Here is a 15,583-nt window from a genome sequence, read left to right as displayed (position 1 = left end):
AATTTTGATTTTTTTTTTCTTTCTAATAAACGTTTGAGTGAAGATAAATATGTAAAATGATCATGGGCTGGAGAAGATTGAGACGGTTAGGTATTAAAATTTGCTTCTAAAATTACGATCATTAATTAATATATATATATAAATTCAACCCTATGACTCGCAAATTGAGGTTAGGGAAAAAGAGAGTGTTTTAAGAAGTGAGAAAAGAATCTTCAAACTTTTTTACAAAAACATAAATTTAATTGACCAAATAATTGATTTTGGGACATGGGTTTGCCAACTTCTCAAATTTTTAGTGGAATTAATTATTTCCTTTTTTTTTTTTTTTTTTTTTAANTTAAAATTTTTATTTGGAGGTTCATAAACTTTAATTTTAATTTGGTATAGGAAAATATTTTAGCTCAAGGAACCCGACCCTCTATTTTTGGGTTTGATTAGGTCGTGTTTATTAAATTATTTTTTCTTAAAATTATTTTAAAAAATATTATCTATATATTATAATGTTACACTATTAACTAAACTTTCGTACTTCATACATCAAATATTCGCACATTACTTTAAAATGGTCGAATTTAATTTAATTTAATTTTTTGTTTTTTTTGTTTTGTTTTGTTTTTGAAGAGTGGTTTAAAATCATCTCTTTTGGGCGTTGACTTTTGAGTTTGGAAATATTTATTTTGAGAGTTGATATAATGGATCATCGCATGCTGCTTTGCTTTGACTTTTGACTATTTTTTCTTAATTACTTTTTCTACCAACCTGATGCAATAATTTGAATTCTGTGGGTATGATTTATTTTATTCATAACTATTTTTTATCTTTTAATTTTATATATTAAAAAATATACGTTTTTTTTTTCAATTTCTTTATGCTTCCACATTTCTTGAAAAAACCTTGAATTTCTAGAGAAAATAATAATAATAAATATTTGGTTAATTAAGTAATTTTTTATTTAAATCTAAATAATTATTTTTCAAATAAATAAAATAATTAATTAGCAAGTCACTTGAGAGAGAAAAAAAAAAAAAAAACAAAATTAATCCAAAAAGCTTGACTAGCAGCTTGTTAAACTGATACTTATAATCCAATAAGCAAAATAAAGTTCAACCAAAAGACTTTGAAATTTAGTTTTTTTTTTTTTTTTTCTAAAAATAAATTGAAATAAAAAAATTTAGATTAGTTTGATATAAGACAAGAGAATAAAAAAATAGTTATTAGACCTTATTATAAAAATAATAAATAAATAAATAAATAAACCGAACTATTTAATAAATTAAATATTTAGGTTCAAATCTCTATGTTTGAATTATTTAAATGGTTGAATATAATTTTTTGGGCCGTAATTTAAATACAATTTACGTAATATCTGTGACAATTTGGGAAATAAAAAAGTTAATTTTAAATAGATTAAATAAATAATGTTTCATCTGCATTAACAAAGCTGGAATAGCTCAGTTGGTTAGAGCGTGTGGCTGTTAACCACAAGGTCGGAGGTTCAAGCCCTCCTTCTAGCGTTTTTCTTATATTTTATTCCATTTTTTATTTTTTTATTTATTGAAATTATTGCCACCGTCGAACTCCTTAAAGTATATATTTATATTTTCATTTCTTTGTTGCTTTCAAATCTTCCTTGGAGGAGAGTTTTTATTCAACACCAAAACTAAGGAAGAAAGACAAGAAAAGAAAAAAACTAATGCAGGCTTGTTTCTTCTTCTCTCCATTTCCCCTTGATCAGTTCTTAGAGGAAGCACGTCGTCCAGGTTTCGAGCTTCGTTGAGCTGTTGGTGGTAATTTCTCTGATGGGCCACACGGCAGCGGTTTTCCGGTCTCCCGTTCGATCCGACGTTTGAGCTCCCTGAGTATTCGAACTTGGCTCAGCTTCTCAGGAGACAACATTTCCCAGTAAATGCCTGCAGTTCAGAACATTTTGGGGTGTTATATGAGACTCTCTTAATTGATACTTGACAAACTTGTTCATATACTCGTGTCCCTCCAATCTCAAGAATTCTTTTGAAATATGAAAAGAAAAGACATCTTTACTAGGAAAAAATTTGACTTATAAAGTTCTACAAATATTGAATATAGATGCAGGCACCTGAAATAACAGGACTTGTATTTCAAGAGGGGAGTTTGGCATGGATAAAGCAAAGCTGCTAACCTTGGGGTTTAGGGATTTTCGTGTTGGTTAAAATGACCTGCGTTGGTGTGCATACGATGTCCACAGGCACGTCGTGGACTAATAGCTTCTCAACTGGAATATCATCAACCAATTGGCAATCATGCACTGCAAGACATTGGAAGTTCGTATTATGACGGGACATTTGATAAACATGTACAACCTAAAAGTACAAAGGCTATAACGGCCCAAGCCCACCGTTAGCAGATATTGTCATCTTTGGTTTTCTCTTTCGGGGTTTCTCTCAAAGTTTTTAAAACGTGTCTACTAGGAAGAGGTTTCCACACCCTTATATAGAATATTTTGTTCTCGTCTCCAACCGATGTGGGATCTCACAAAGACACTATGAACTTGCAAACAGAGGAACTCAATGACATGTAAGCTATCAATTTGTACCTAAACTTCTGGTTGTTTACCAACAGCTCTCTGCACACGTATTATCTCAACAGCTCGACAAAAGGTATCTCGACCGATAATTTGAAAACAAGCTCTCTTTTATTGAGGATGGGGAGGTCTGAAAATGATATATATTGGGAAACTAACTGCTAAACTATCTACACGGCTAAAATTTCACGATCAAAGTTCATTGTAAAGAATATTTTGATATCAAGAACTGCAATTTATCAACACAACATCATGTTGCTGAAAATAATGAAAAGAATGAGATGCTACAAGATAAGATAGAAGCAGAGCAGTTATACAACCAGAAGTAACAATTGGAGTCGAGTCATCAATGGCGCCCATGTACCGAAGCATTCCATATTCCAGTTCTGCAAATCCCTGCACTTTATAGTGGAGGTTAAATTATAAGTTTGGTTTATAAACTTTTAGAGTTTGTTTGAATCGAGTAAAGAAACATAGATAGAATCAAGTATACTCGTTCCATCGCTGCGAGGGCTTGTTCGAATTCACTTTCTAAGGGCTTAAAAACACTTTGTTTAAGTATGTTATTTCAAACAGACCCTTAATCAATACATTCCACTTCCAAAGTGGCAAAACCGAGGATTATCAGCAAATATGTTTTAAGCCAACAGTAACACTTTTACCTCACCCTTGCCAAGGCGAGCACCTGTTCTGGGATCAACAGCAACAGAGCCAATGACGATCAGATCAACTTTGATCTTTTCATCAAGTCCAATTGGCTTTCCATACTTTGCTACCCCAACAGAAGTGCAGGCCTCCTTGATGGTAGCAGAAGTCAGCATTCCGGATTCGACTATGGAGAAAAAACCTGTTCTCAACCGAGGCTGAGGTGTTAATAGTTTTTTGCCACCTGATCATAATCAAAATACAATTTAGTTTGTGATTTAACCTGAAAAAATCTGTCATGCTTGTCATGCTCGTTGGAAATCAAAGATGATACATACGATTTAGTGGAAGTTTGCTTGTCCAAGCCTACCGCTAGTAGATATTGTCCTCTTTGGGCTTTCCCTTCAAGGGCTTCCCCTCGAGGTTTTAAAACACGTCTACTAGGAAGAAGTTTCCACACCCTTATAAGGAATGCTTCGTTGCCTTCTCCAACCGATGTGAGATCTCACATTCAACCACCTAAAAATGATAACTAAATCGGACTACGTCGTCCACTCATCCAACCACCACGTTTGCCAAGAGAAATTCATAATTTCAAATCTTTCTTAGTTTTAGTAATAAACTAAACTAAGACATGACCAGTTGACACATTTTGAAGTTTCCCCTCACATCACTCGTGCCAGCCTTTTGCCATACAATTTTGCACTTGGGCTTTGTAAGATTCAAATCCAACATCCTTGAGTGAACTCTGTTCTTGATAATCACTAAAGGGTTGTGCAGAAAAGCAAAAAATGTATTGTTCACTTGCATTGAAACATAGTCTCTTGACGATATTGTAAATGGCAGACAGTGGTAGATATTTCATTAATAGTATCAGCAGAACTGACCCATAAGTGTAAGAAGCCTCACACCCTTCTGAGGGGAATCCGGATTAACCTTCACGCACTGCGAATCCCTGAACACTTCCAAATCGCACAACTGATACAACTCAATTTCATCAGGTATATACGGAAGGAATCAAAATTTCCAACAAAGAAAAGATCGACTCAAACATTTTCTTTCCAACAAAACAATTCAGGAATTAAGGAGCTCACTCTATTAGCAGCTTCCATGGCGCCGACAAAATTAGGGATTCGATGATGAACAGGTCGGGGATTAGCAGCAATGTTTTGAGATTCCATAAAATCCCAGATTCGTTTCCGGATCACCCACTTCCAAGCTTTCGGATCGTCGTCCGAAGCGCCTTCAGTGTCCCTTACAGAAGCTTCGGCCATGGATTTCATAGCTAGGGCGTCGAGGCGAGATCTCTCGGCCTCGAATGCAGCTTCGTCGAAAGCGCCTTCGCGTTGAGTTTTTCTGCCGCCGTTTTTACTGCTCTCCAGCTTGAAATGCCTTCGGAACTGAAAATTTCTTCCGATGGGGATTGAATAAATGGAACTAGTCTTTCGAATCGCGTTGAGAAATGTGGATTTGACTGATAGTGGACGAGATAATTGCAGGAAGCTTGAATCCATCAAAGAAATTTTCAGTCGGGATGAACTGATGACTGCGAGTGTTCGCGCCTCGCGGATAGTTCGGCCCCGAAGACGATAAGATAATTCTTCATACAACGACAATTTGTTTCTAAAAACGGTTTTTCTTTTTCTTTTATTATTATTATTATTATTAATATTATTGTGTAGTATAAATTATAAAAACGATAAACGTTTTAATTATAAAAAATAAATAATTATGAAGTAAAAATTATTATTATTATTGGCGAAAACCATTATTAATTATTTCAAAAATATTTTTAAAATTTCAAATTTTTTTTTATTAAAGTTAAATTAAAAAATTAGCATTGTTTAACTTTAAAAAATTACTATTAATACACATAAAAAAGGAAAAAAAAAACTTAATTTTTTTAAATATAATTAACCAACCTTTTTTTTATTATTAATATTATTGTGTAGTATAAATTCTAAAAACAATAAATGTTTTAATTATAAAAAAATAAATAATTATGAGGTAAAAATTATTATTATTATTATTGACGAAGACCATTATTAATTATTTCAAAAAAAAAAATTTAAAATTTATTTTTTTTATTAAAGTTAAATTAAAAAATTAGCATTGTTAAACTTTAAAAAATTACTATTAATACACATAAAAAAGAAAAAAAAAACTTAATTTTTTTTAATTTAATTGAAATTATTATTATTATGGGCGAAAACCATTATTAATTATTTCAAAAATACTTCTAAAATTTAATTTTTTTTTTACTAAAGTTAAATTAAAAAATGAGCATGGTTAAACTTTAAAAAATTACTATTAATACACATAAAAAAGAAAAAATAACTTTTTTTTTTTTTTTAAATTTAATTAACAAACCTTATTTAAACCTAAAATGGCGGAAAATTCGGCCGGGTAGCATCGGTTTTATTACCGGGCGATTTCCTTTCTGGGCTTGGTGTATCAACTTTCAGTCCACCGCCGGAGATTTTTCCCGCCTCTGCAGCAAAGCAATGTTGAAGGCAAAAGGTCTGAGGAAGGCGGTAGTGCCGCCCGCTCTCATCGGCGATCCTTCTCCCGGGAACCTCCAGCCCACTCGTCTCGCCCTCCATGTACGTATTTTGTTTTTCTTACTGCTCATTCATCCACCCTAAGCTCTTTGTTCCGTATCTTTCAATATATTTTGGCTTCCGTTCTCCTTCTAGGTTAGTCCAGATGGTTCTTCCTGCTATGTCTTCATCGCTTCCGGTTCCCGCGTTTTTAAACTCCAGGTATGCTGCTGTATGCTTTTGAGCTTCTTGATATTGTAAAATGCGAACTAATGCGTCGTGTGGTGCTTTGATGTTAGATGTATGTGTTCGTAATAGAGTCGTATCGGAAAACAAGGCCATTTTGTTGTTGCTAGTAAGTATAGCATTGTGTGGCGGGTTGCAATGCGGATGGATTTTGGCGATTCGAACTGATTCTTTGATGCTTTTAGTTTTATGTATTTCTTCTATTGTCAAAGTGCCGTAAATGAGCTATGAAGGAGGTTCTCATAGTCACCTCCAATTCCTTGATGTTTGTTTGCTTGTCTAAAGGAGGTCTGTGTCAGTTAACTCTCAATCAATATGTTCTATCTAGTGCTCATACTTGGATTTTATATTGTTTTGAATCCCAACGAAGACTTCCTAATTCATCGAGAAAAGCTCCATAAGTATTTTGTGGCCTGCTATTACTTTTGAGGATGGCAGTAGTTTTATTGGACGATGAACGTAGGCTTGGAGTTGGCAACTTAAGGAGGAGGAATGTTGCTTTCTCCTCTTAATGGACGTGATACTTTCATAAAGAAGGAGGATCTCTTTGGCATGAGATTACAGTTAGAAAGGCATAGCCCTTAAGTTCGGCATTAATGGAAGTGGTTGGTTTACTGCTATAACTCTGGTTACTAATTATACGAGTCCTTTACATTCATTTCCATTTGCAAGGAGGATATGAAAGAGGCTTCGATGTGAAATTTGGTAGAGGTTGATGTTGGGGCCTATTCTTGGACTTCTGATCCTCTTTAACAGGACAAATTTTGAGATTTTTTTTTATCCAGCAATTTCTTAAAGTTTTACTGCCAATCAATGAAGGAACTGCGGGAGCTAATTTGTGGAATTTTCTTCTCTGAATGCCTCTTAATCAATAGGGAAGTTTTAGAATGGATAGATATGTTATAATTTATTTCGAATTAGCTTGTCCTTGTCATTAGGTGATTATTTGATTTGGAATCTGAGCTCTTTGGGGTCCCTCTACAAATCTCTCTTTCTTCAACCCCAAGAGAGAGTCATACCTTATCTATGGAAAGCCATTTAAAATGTTGGTTTTTGCTAAAAATTGGCGTTGGATTGTCATGTTGATGGGAGATGCTGTCACGTTGACTGTTGCCCCTTCTTTATGCGTGTAGTGCTTGAATCTAGGGGTTATTTCTGCATATTTAGGTAAGACCTGAATAAGGTGACTGTTTGAATGCAGTGGCAACTGGCAACATATATTAATGGTTAATGTACTAAATCTATTTTCTTTTGCGCTTGCCTTTCCTTTTTGGTAAAATATTGATTGCAATATATTCCACTCTATTTTCTTTAGATTTCCATGGAAGAATCATCAGTCGTCGAGGGAAAAGATAGCTTACTGATTCCTGTACAGACAAAGGTATAGTAACATATTATAGTTTTAGTCATGGTATATCAATTGCTTAAGGTTACCTATTTGGTATATCAATTTGCTTATTGAAGGTTCTAGACTCTTTATTGCTGAATCGCTGTCCTCATCGCTCAGAGATCCAGAGCTTGGTCCTGGCTGAAGTTGATAGTTAAGTCAGCTTATTCTTGCTCGCACCTGTTGTACATGTATAGAATGCCGCAAATAAAATATGTATATTTATAGCCACATAAAAAACAAAGAATCAACGACACCATTTTCTATGAGTTGGACATCAACACAATATACAAACCAAAGTCTCCAAGATTCATTTATTATTATTATCATAATTATTGATATGGTGCATTAATTCAGGATCCAATGACCTCTTACTGGGGACAGTTGACTCCTATGGTCACCTCATTGTTTCTAAGTTAGACGCCACTGGCAAAGGTACGATATCTTTACACTGTTTTGTTGTCAGGATACCAATGATTTACAGTCAAGTTCCATCATAGAATATCTGGAGCTTTTTTTTAATATTAGTCGAATAAGCTGCATGATGTTTGTACATGATACAAACACGTGTCATGACTTTCATTGACATGGTGCATATTAAAACTAACGTCGTGCTCTTAATTCAATTTTGTTGTAACTAACCTTTACTAATGACAATTAAAAGTGGATTCGTTTCTTTAAGTTTTTTGCAATGCCCACTTTCAACTTGGCTTTTGGTGCGTCATAGCTGTGTGATAGGGTTTCTTACCTCCGTACTTGCTTTTAATTCCCTCAAGAGCATCTACCAAAATAAGTTACAAAATTAACTGCAATAGAAGGTTAGATAGAAAACAACGTTATCTAAAAGCATCCAATCGACAGGGTATTCTTTTTGGTTATTTGGAACGAGCAAAATCAAAGAGTTTTTAAACAAAAGCACACATTTGAAGTGTTTTTTGATCTTGTCATTTATTATGCTGTTTCTTGGTGTAAATTGTTGAACATCTTTGCTTCATGTGGTTATGTTTCCCTTTCTTCCAATTGGGAAAGCCTTTTGAAATCACCGTGGATTATTCATCCCTTTTGTTAATTTAATACCTCAATGAAATTGTTTCTTACAACAAGATATTAAAATATAAACTTGATTGTTGTATATTCTTCCTTTTTTTTTCTTTTTCGTAGATGTTCATTTCCCATTCATGGTCTATCGGTCACCTTTACTTCTCTTAAAATTTGCCTTTTTTGCATGCCTGTGCTTCTGTTAACTGTTCTCGTTGTCTTCTATTTTGTTATATAATCTCTTCAAATGTACACCTAACCTTACAATTTTTCTTCAAATTTCAGATGCAGACAGGTTTACGTATTCTGTACTCCCTCAAAATTCAGGTCTTGGTGAGGGCAGTTGGGCAGGATTATGCTTCAGTCCAAGTGAAATGTTCACGGTTTTCTATTTCTTAATTTAAGAGTTTTTAAATGCTTAGAAGTCATTCCTTCTGCCATGTTCAAGATGCTTACTAGTCACACATATATACGCATACAAACATACATCTTCAGAATAAAAAGTTTCTGCATATTGTGTACCGTAGGTAAAACTTAATTAATGATTGCCGATTCCCATCCTTGATTTTTCATTATGTAACTCTCTAAGTTTCAAGTTCTAATGCAGACGCACGTACACTTACATCCTGAAACCTGATTTTAGAATTAAAGGACGGCGGCAGAGTGTTAAAAAAAAGAAATATCAGATGCTCTTTTCTACCTTTATTTAATCAGAAGAGTTATCTTTTTTCATATTGATCTAGACCTTCAGACTACAGTAACCCACTAGGTACCATCGTGTTTTAAATTTCTTTCAGGCAGCTGTTGCTCATAGCTTTGGCAGAACTGTTGATATTTATGACCAGGATGTCCATGTTCGAACATTACGCACGTAAGTACTGACATTAGTTGCTTTATTCATTCTATTTATTGTGATACCTTTTTGGTGAGGTTCATTACCTTATCAGGTCTATCCGCATTGAAAACGGAGTTCACAAGGAAGGCAACATAACTGCATTCTATTCGGTTCTGTTAGCAGTAGGAACGATAGTTGACTATAAAAGTTAATAAGCTAACAGAAAATATCACCTTAGAGAGCACATAGAGGTATAACATCAAACATTTTGCAAGCAATGACAATAGGTTGCCAAATTACCATGCTCAAGATTGTCATTTTGAGGGCTTCCTTTCAGATTTTCCATATTAATTAACTTCCTAATATACCTCTCTAGTTGCATGGCCACTTTTTTTTTTGGATCTTTAAACATAGAGGGTAATAAATGGAAGTGTTGAACAGTATAGATTGTGTTGAACCAAGTCGATTCAGTTTCTTATTAAAAAAGCAGTACAGATGGAGCAGGGATTACACTTCCATCCTTTGGAACGTCCCCTTTCTTTCGCCTATCAAGCTTCTCAGAAATTCTCCCTAATACAGTGCCAGTCTGGAGGATCTAAAAAGGGGCCTTTACATTGTCCATTAAGTTCTCTTTTATTGATGCATGATAGTTTGGATAACAGGGCTTCATGATCCTACTTCTCACCATGATAGAAATTCATTTTGGGCTGAGTTGAGAAGTCTTGTAGTGGGTCTATGAGGACAATGGGTGCTCAGCAAGAGATTCCAATAATCCAATGGGATTAGAACTCGAAGGATTTATGAGAAATTTGCTCAAGGAGAAGAGCTAGAAATATGACAAGATTTAACAAGAACTTGAACGGTTCAATTTTCTTTGCTTTTAACATTTTTGAATCATTTCAGTTTGAATGATTAAGGATGTCTTGGAATTATCCTTTTGAGCTCCGTTACAAGGCTGTTGAATTCTGCTTGGATTTCTTTTATGTGCACTATTGTCATGCTAATAAGAAGTTTTTCTCTTGAGAACTCTTTGAGAAATAATGTGTAAGAGGCCAGTTTCTTTCTTTGTGGTGGCATATTATGGCCTTTTTAGGTCTTCATTTTTAAGCTTCTTCATTTTGTCATTAAATGAATTCTTGAACATCTGTTCTTTTTTTTCCCCTGCTAAAAAGATAAAGATTTTGTGTGTGTGTTTTTTTAATAAAATAATTGTTTCAGACTCTGGTATCCAACTGCATTGACCTTTATTCAGAATCTTTCTTCTGAGGATGGAAGTTCTATATTAGCTGTCACCGAAGGTTGTCAGGTAAAAGTGTTTTTGAGACCACGTTTACTACCTAATAGGTCTTTTACTTTGTTTTCCATGGTGGCTTTCCTTTTCATCTAATGCAATAACTGCAGTTGACGATATGGGATTTGAGAATGAAAGAAAACGGTGGTTGTGTGCAAAGAATCTGTGGCTCTGTAGGTGATAACTTTTATGCTGTCTGCACATCCTCAAATGGTAATATTGCAGTGGGTGGGGCTGATCGAACTGTAACAATCTATGATCCTCGAAGGTGATTGCTGTTGAACCTTTTTACAAATACAACCTGCATATGTTTCTTTTCTTCCAAGCCGTCTTGATTTTTGTACTGAATTATTTTGAGACCAGAACACGGGTTTATCTGTTTGAAATTACTTTCATGTATGGAGATTTGCTCAAGGAATTCCGATTCTTGAGATGTACACTTTTGATATAAGTCTTTCATTCATAAACAATGCACACGTTCACAACATTATAATGCCAAATGGTATAACTGTATTGACTGTACATGATTGTCAGTGATCCGTTAATTATGCTCTACAAGGATATGTGGTGAGAAAATAGAGTGTTAGCATGCTTTCAATTGCATATTCACCACAACTAAATGATGTAATTCACATTCAAAATTTAGGTGGTCAGCATTAACAAGATGGGTTCACTGCTCGAAGTATGAGGTTAGTGAGACTTTCCACCAATCCCCCCGTGAAAATTATTGTTTCCGACGAGTAGGTTTCTTTTAATTTTTCCACCAATGCCCCCATCTTTCTTATTTGCAGATTACGGGACTGGCTTTCTCATCAATTGACTCCGATTACATTTATGTCCAGGGAGTTGACTATGAGGTAAGCTTCTCAATTAATATGTTTCTTTTTATCAATTAGAAAGGTCATGGAGTCTTTCTCATTGATATATATAAATATATATATTATCCCTTAGCTGAGCGATCTAACTCTTATGTGGGGGAAATTCCTCTATGCTTAGTATCTTGGCCTAGGAAACCAAAACTGGTCTCATCATACTTTTCCTAGGGTAGTAATGTTCATACTCAAATTATTCTAAAATCAGCACGTTCAAAAAATATATGGGTATTTCTCATTTGACTGTGAAGTGCATCTCAATGATGCATCGTGTGCCTTTGGGGAATTTCATTTCCCAAATTTCGTTTGGATGGCTTTCTTTGGTTACTTTCGGTGTGTTTTTGGCTTGTAATAAATCCTGTTGCTCGATGAGGAAAAACACTGAATTTTCAGGATATTGGAGGGGCGCTTTTGTGTGCAATTATTCTTGGTATTTTATGGACTGTTTGGCTTGAATTTGTTTTGATGGATTAGGAGTCCTTAGAGGAGGTGAGGTCTATGGTTAGGTTCAACACCACGGGGTCCATAACCAAGTAGTTCTGTAATAGCCTATCTCATTACCAAGTAGATCTGCTTTGTCTCTTCATGCTGTGGCTTTGTTATTTTTTTGTTCGACCCATTTATATTCTTTTCTTCATTTTAAATGAAAGCCTTGCCTCTCATTGAAGAAAGTACATCTCGTTATGCTGACAAATTGATATTTTGTATGATGATACTGATGAAGTTCCTTTAGTTTTAATCTCATTCTTGTTCTGTTTTCTTCATTTTTGAGGCCTCCAATTTGGGGCTGTACGTCATGTGTGTTCTATTCCATGTCCTGGTTGAGGTATCTATTGAACTTGCACATTTCCTCAGTAATTCAATTTTCCCGTGAAACTTAGCAAAGGATCTCATTATCATAACATTTACATGTTAGAACGATGGCTTTATAATGCCTCATATGGTGCTCTTCTACTGATAAGGGGGAATTCTCTGAATGTTAACACGAACGTGGAGATCATGCAGGTTTTCTGTGGTCAGTGGAAAGAAAGCAAGAAAGTATTTTCATTAAGAGGAGACTCAAATTGGCTTGGGTTTAGTAAGGTATTAAATGTCTCTTTATGTTGCATCAATTTTGTTCTGTTTGAGCCAATAAAAAATCCTTTGCTAAATTTGGAGTTATTTTGGCTGAGTAAAGTTCAATGCTGAAATTGGTTAATTTTTCGCGAGCACGTCAAGTTTGTATGTTATTAACTTGACCGTAGAGTAAACTGAACCTGACATCTTGTCCTTGGATAATTCTGTCATCATGCTACCTCGAACATCACCCTCAGTTACTAGCAACCGAAATTGGATAATAGAAATATATTTGCTACAGTCATAATTGAAAGTCTTGAATAATTCCCCATTTCATGGAAGGTGTTTGGGGAAAGCAAAGCATATTGACAAATAATCAGCATTTATTCAAACTTAAGATTTTTCTACCTTACAGAAGGCTAATGTGATGTCAAATCATCATTCATTTCTCAAGATTATATCAGTCCATTATTGTTTCTTCCAGAAACTTGTATTGACCTTATAATCAATATAATGACAATTCCTCGTGCTGTTCGGGGAAAATGATTATGACATATCGATTCTATGTCAAATTTCAGAGCTGCAGGAGGGATGTCTTAGGCGGATGGTGTGATTCAGGTAGCATCTTCTTGACAGATGTTGCCAATGACAGCAAAGCGGACACTTCAAATGGCTTCGTCAATGGCCTTTCCTGAGTCCATCTTCTGCTGTCTTCTCTTAACGGTACTCTTCCTCCTGATATCAATAATTTTAAGTTAGTACTGAAGCAGCTAGTTAGGTTTTAGTCAAACAATCCTTTGATTTATTTCCCATCAGAATGCTTATTATTCAATGCACTGTCTACTAGTACTGATCCAGCAGTTTGCTTTATACATTGTTAGGTGATTCTAGTACCCTTGCACATGAGGTAAACCCTTACTCCACATATTATTTAAGCAACCTCATAATAATTGTTGTTACGGTAGAAACACATATTTATTTAGTGGTGTGAAATATTACAAAAAGAGGAGGAAAGCTAGATTCCCTAGCCATAGGATACAAAAAATTCTTCTAATACAACAACTAGGTGGGGATTTCGACTCTCTCATCACGGTCGTTTCGTTTATTTCAATTTCGGTTGCTATGGTGAAGCAAATCTGAATGAAATGGATTCTTGAGGTCAATCAAACCAGTCTTAGCAACAAGGAACCGCTTGATTGGACTGGGTCATTTTGAGATAGATTTGGCAAATAAATCATTCACTTGGTTAGGATTAGGACAGACTTGAAAGCTATGGGTCAGTTTGAGGCTTTCTAAACTCAATTATGAACATTTCAAAGTCAAAGGGTCAAGAAATGCTGGATCTGGGGTTTTGCTGTGCCCTCTGGTTGGGTTGCGTTTGTGGAGTTTTAATCCCTTTCTTCATCACAGCAACCAGGAAAACCTGAAAAACGTAGGGCCCTTCTCCTCTGATATCATCCATCTGATCAAACAGCCCACCAACTGCCATCAACTTACACTATCTAATATGGCTGTCTTAGCTGTTCCTCCATCACATTTCTTCCCGTCACATCTCCTTCTTCCTGCCCTTTTCATTTTAGGTTTAAATTCTATTTTGATCCTTTTTTTTTGTTTCTTATTTGATCTGGTCTCTAAACTTTCAAGCATGTTATTCTTCTTTATACTTTGCATAAAAAAAAAAGACTATTTTAATTTATTGGTTAAAGTATGATTTTGATCTCTATACTTTAGTTTAGTTATGTACTTTCAAATGTCTTAATTATTATATGTATTATGTACTTTCAAATGTCTTAATTATTCTATGTATTTTTTAATAAATCTTAAAAGTAGTATTGCAAATAGTTTATTGATTTTGTTTAGTAAAAAAAATCTCTATTGGTATTTCCTTTATTATAAAATGTCTTTTTTACATGAAATTTATCATTATTTGACCAATTTTGATAAAGAAAAATGATTTCAAATGACTAAATTTTGAATTGTTGATTTTGTTTAGTAAACGTAGTTTAATATGGAAGGAAATGGTTGTTGATTTGTTCAGAATTGTTCTGAAAGTCTAGAAGGGAGGAGGCCATGATTTGTAGCGTTAATTTAAAAATTAGGTGTGATGTTTCAAAACCCTACAGATTAAAATATTACTGAGCCTATCTATGTCTATATGAGGGAGGTAGGACAGTGATTGCTCCAAAAAAGTGCTTCAATTTTTCCTTCCCTTTCCCATTTTCTAAGTGAAATCCAACGAAATGGTCAACTCTTTCTGCCATCCCTTTTCTGGAATAATATATCTTAGAATCCAAGTTACTTTCCCAAGGGAAGTTCCTCAATATTTTTAGTATTTAGGGTTCTTAATATTCTGGGATTGTGGGTTGATTGATATATTTTTAGGGAAATTCCAAATAAGTGTATAGATATTAAACTTAAAAACAAAATATTCTTAATTCTCCTTGCCAATCTTAGTTTTGTGAGGTTTGATATTATAACAGCCCTAGCCCTAACTCACCGTTAGTAAATATTGTTTATTTTATTGTCTGTTTTTTTTTCGTGTTACGTCAGATTCACGGTTTTAAAATGTCTATTAGGGAGATGTTTTCACATCCTTTTAAGGAGTGCTTTGTCTACTAGGAATAATATCGACTAATAGTGAGTTTGAGTTGTGGGTCAGTATGAGTTATACAATCTTTTAGAATACGTCCATTGGTATATATATATATATTTTTTTTGGGTTTCAAATTGTAGATAGCATTTGTTTTCTTTCATCTTAATTTCAGAATCTGTCTGCCACTCCTCTCCTCTCCCTGTATCCCTAAATTTACTTTAGGGTTATACTAACTAAAATTGAAAAAAATCGACCAAATTATCAAATATATGGATATATATCCTAGTAAATATAAATTAGAAACATGAAAGAAAAATTATAAATCATAACTTTGCTTGATAAATAGCTAGATTCCAGATACCAAGCCTTCTTAAATGGGTTAATTATGGTCTTTATGATGAGAGTAAGAAACGTGAAGAAAAGAAAAAACCTGAAAGTGAAGTAAGGTGGGAAGGTATAAGAATGATGATGCAAGTGGGTTTTGTATTTTGACTGAGAGACCATTTCTTTCTTGTTAGGC

The 15,583-nt window shown here is 34.3% G+C and overlaps 2 protein-coding genes and 1 non-coding gene across 4 annotated transcripts; 2 read left to right on the top strand and 1 right to left on the bottom strand.

Moving 5' to 3' along the window:
- Window positions 1–1,440: 1,440 nt before the first annotated feature.
- On the top strand, window positions 1,441–1,514 carry TRNAN-GUU. Its single transcript has one exon. It is a non-coding gene; the product is annotated as a tRNA-Asn (tRNA).
- A 64-nt stretch (window positions 1,515–1,578) lies between these two features.
- On the bottom strand, window positions 1,579–4,821 carry LOC111809373 (5-formyltetrahydrofolate cyclo-ligase-like protein COG0212). 2 transcript variants are annotated; one of them, XM_023695824.1, is made up of 6 exons: window positions 4,300–4,821; window positions 4,093–4,183; window positions 3,223–3,449; window positions 2,881–2,956; window positions 2,159–2,284; window positions 1,579–1,910 (listed from the first exon to the last, which is right to left on the bottom strand). In XM_023695824.1, the coding sequence occupies exons 1-6, from the start codon at window positions 4,717–4,719 to the stop codon at window positions 1,732–1,734; spliced, it is 1,119 nt and encodes a 372-aa protein (XP_023551592.1). In that variant the 5' UTR covers window positions 4,720–4,821; the 3' UTR covers window positions 1,579–1,731. The 2 variants fall into 2 exon arrangements, with proteins under 2 accessions (XP_023551592.1, XP_023551593.1); XM_023695825.1 differs by having other exon boundaries at window positions 1,631–1,910; window positions 2,881–2,961; window positions 3,228–3,449.
- Window positions 4,822–5,597: 776 nt separating this feature from the next.
- On the top strand, window positions 5,598–13,438 carry LOC111808847. The gene is made up of 13 exons (XM_023695049.1): window positions 5,598–5,808; window positions 5,902–5,967; window positions 7,307–7,372; window positions 7,456–7,531; window positions 7,736–7,813; window positions 8,702–8,799; window positions 9,214–9,287; window positions 10,470–10,557; window positions 10,653–10,810; window positions 11,189–11,231; window positions 11,334–11,399; window positions 12,420–12,497; window positions 13,049–13,438. Exons 1-13 carry the CDS (start codon window positions 5,710–5,712, stop codon window positions 13,163–13,165), a joined length of 1,107 nt encoding a protein of 368 aa, XP_023550817.1. The 5' UTR covers window positions 5,598–5,709; the 3' UTR covers window positions 13,166–13,438.
- The last annotated feature ends 2,145 nt before the right edge of the window (window positions 13,439–15,583 follow it).

This window comes from Cucurbita pepo, chromosome LG13, assembly GCF_002806865.2.
Source record: "Cucurbita pepo subsp. pepo cultivar mu-cu-16 chromosome LG13, ASM280686v2, whole genome shotgun sequence".
Taxonomy (NCBI): Eukaryota; Viridiplantae; Streptophyta; class Magnoliopsida; order Cucurbitales; family Cucurbitaceae; genus Cucurbita; species Cucurbita pepo.
Note: the sequence above shows the minus strand (reverse complement) of the source record. Positions and strands in the feature narration are given on the sequence as shown.

What these genes read in the sequence shown, in the direction of transcription:
- LOC111809373 (XM_023695824.1), bottom strand. Translation starts at nt 4,719, where the DNA reads ATGGATTCAAGCTTCCTGCAATTATCTCGTCCACTATCAGTCAAATCC. An exon ending in CCATGGAAGCTGCTAATAGA is followed by an intron (nt 4,184 to 4,299) that starts GTGAGCTCCTTA and finishes GAGTTGTATCAG; the next exon opens with TTGTGCGATTTGGAAGTGTT. An exon ending in GAGGCTTCTTACACTTATGG is followed by an intron (nt 3,450 to 4,092) that starts GTCAGTTCTGCT and finishes GATTATGATCAG; the next exon opens with GTGGCAAAAAACTATTAACA.
- LOC111808847 (XM_023695049.1), top strand. Translation starts at nt 5,710, where the DNA reads ATGTTGAAGGCAAAAGGTCTGAGGAAGGCGGTAGTGCCGCCCGCTCTC. An exon ending in GTTAGACGCCACTGGCAAAG is followed by an intron (nt 7,814 to 8,701) that starts GTACGATATCTT and finishes TTCAAATTTCAG; the next exon opens with ATGCAGACAGGTTTACGTAT. An exon ending in ATTGGCTTGGGTTTAGTAAG is followed by an intron (nt 12,498 to 13,048) that starts GTATTAAATGTC and finishes GTCAAATTTCAG; the next exon opens with AGCTGCAGGAGGGATGTCTT.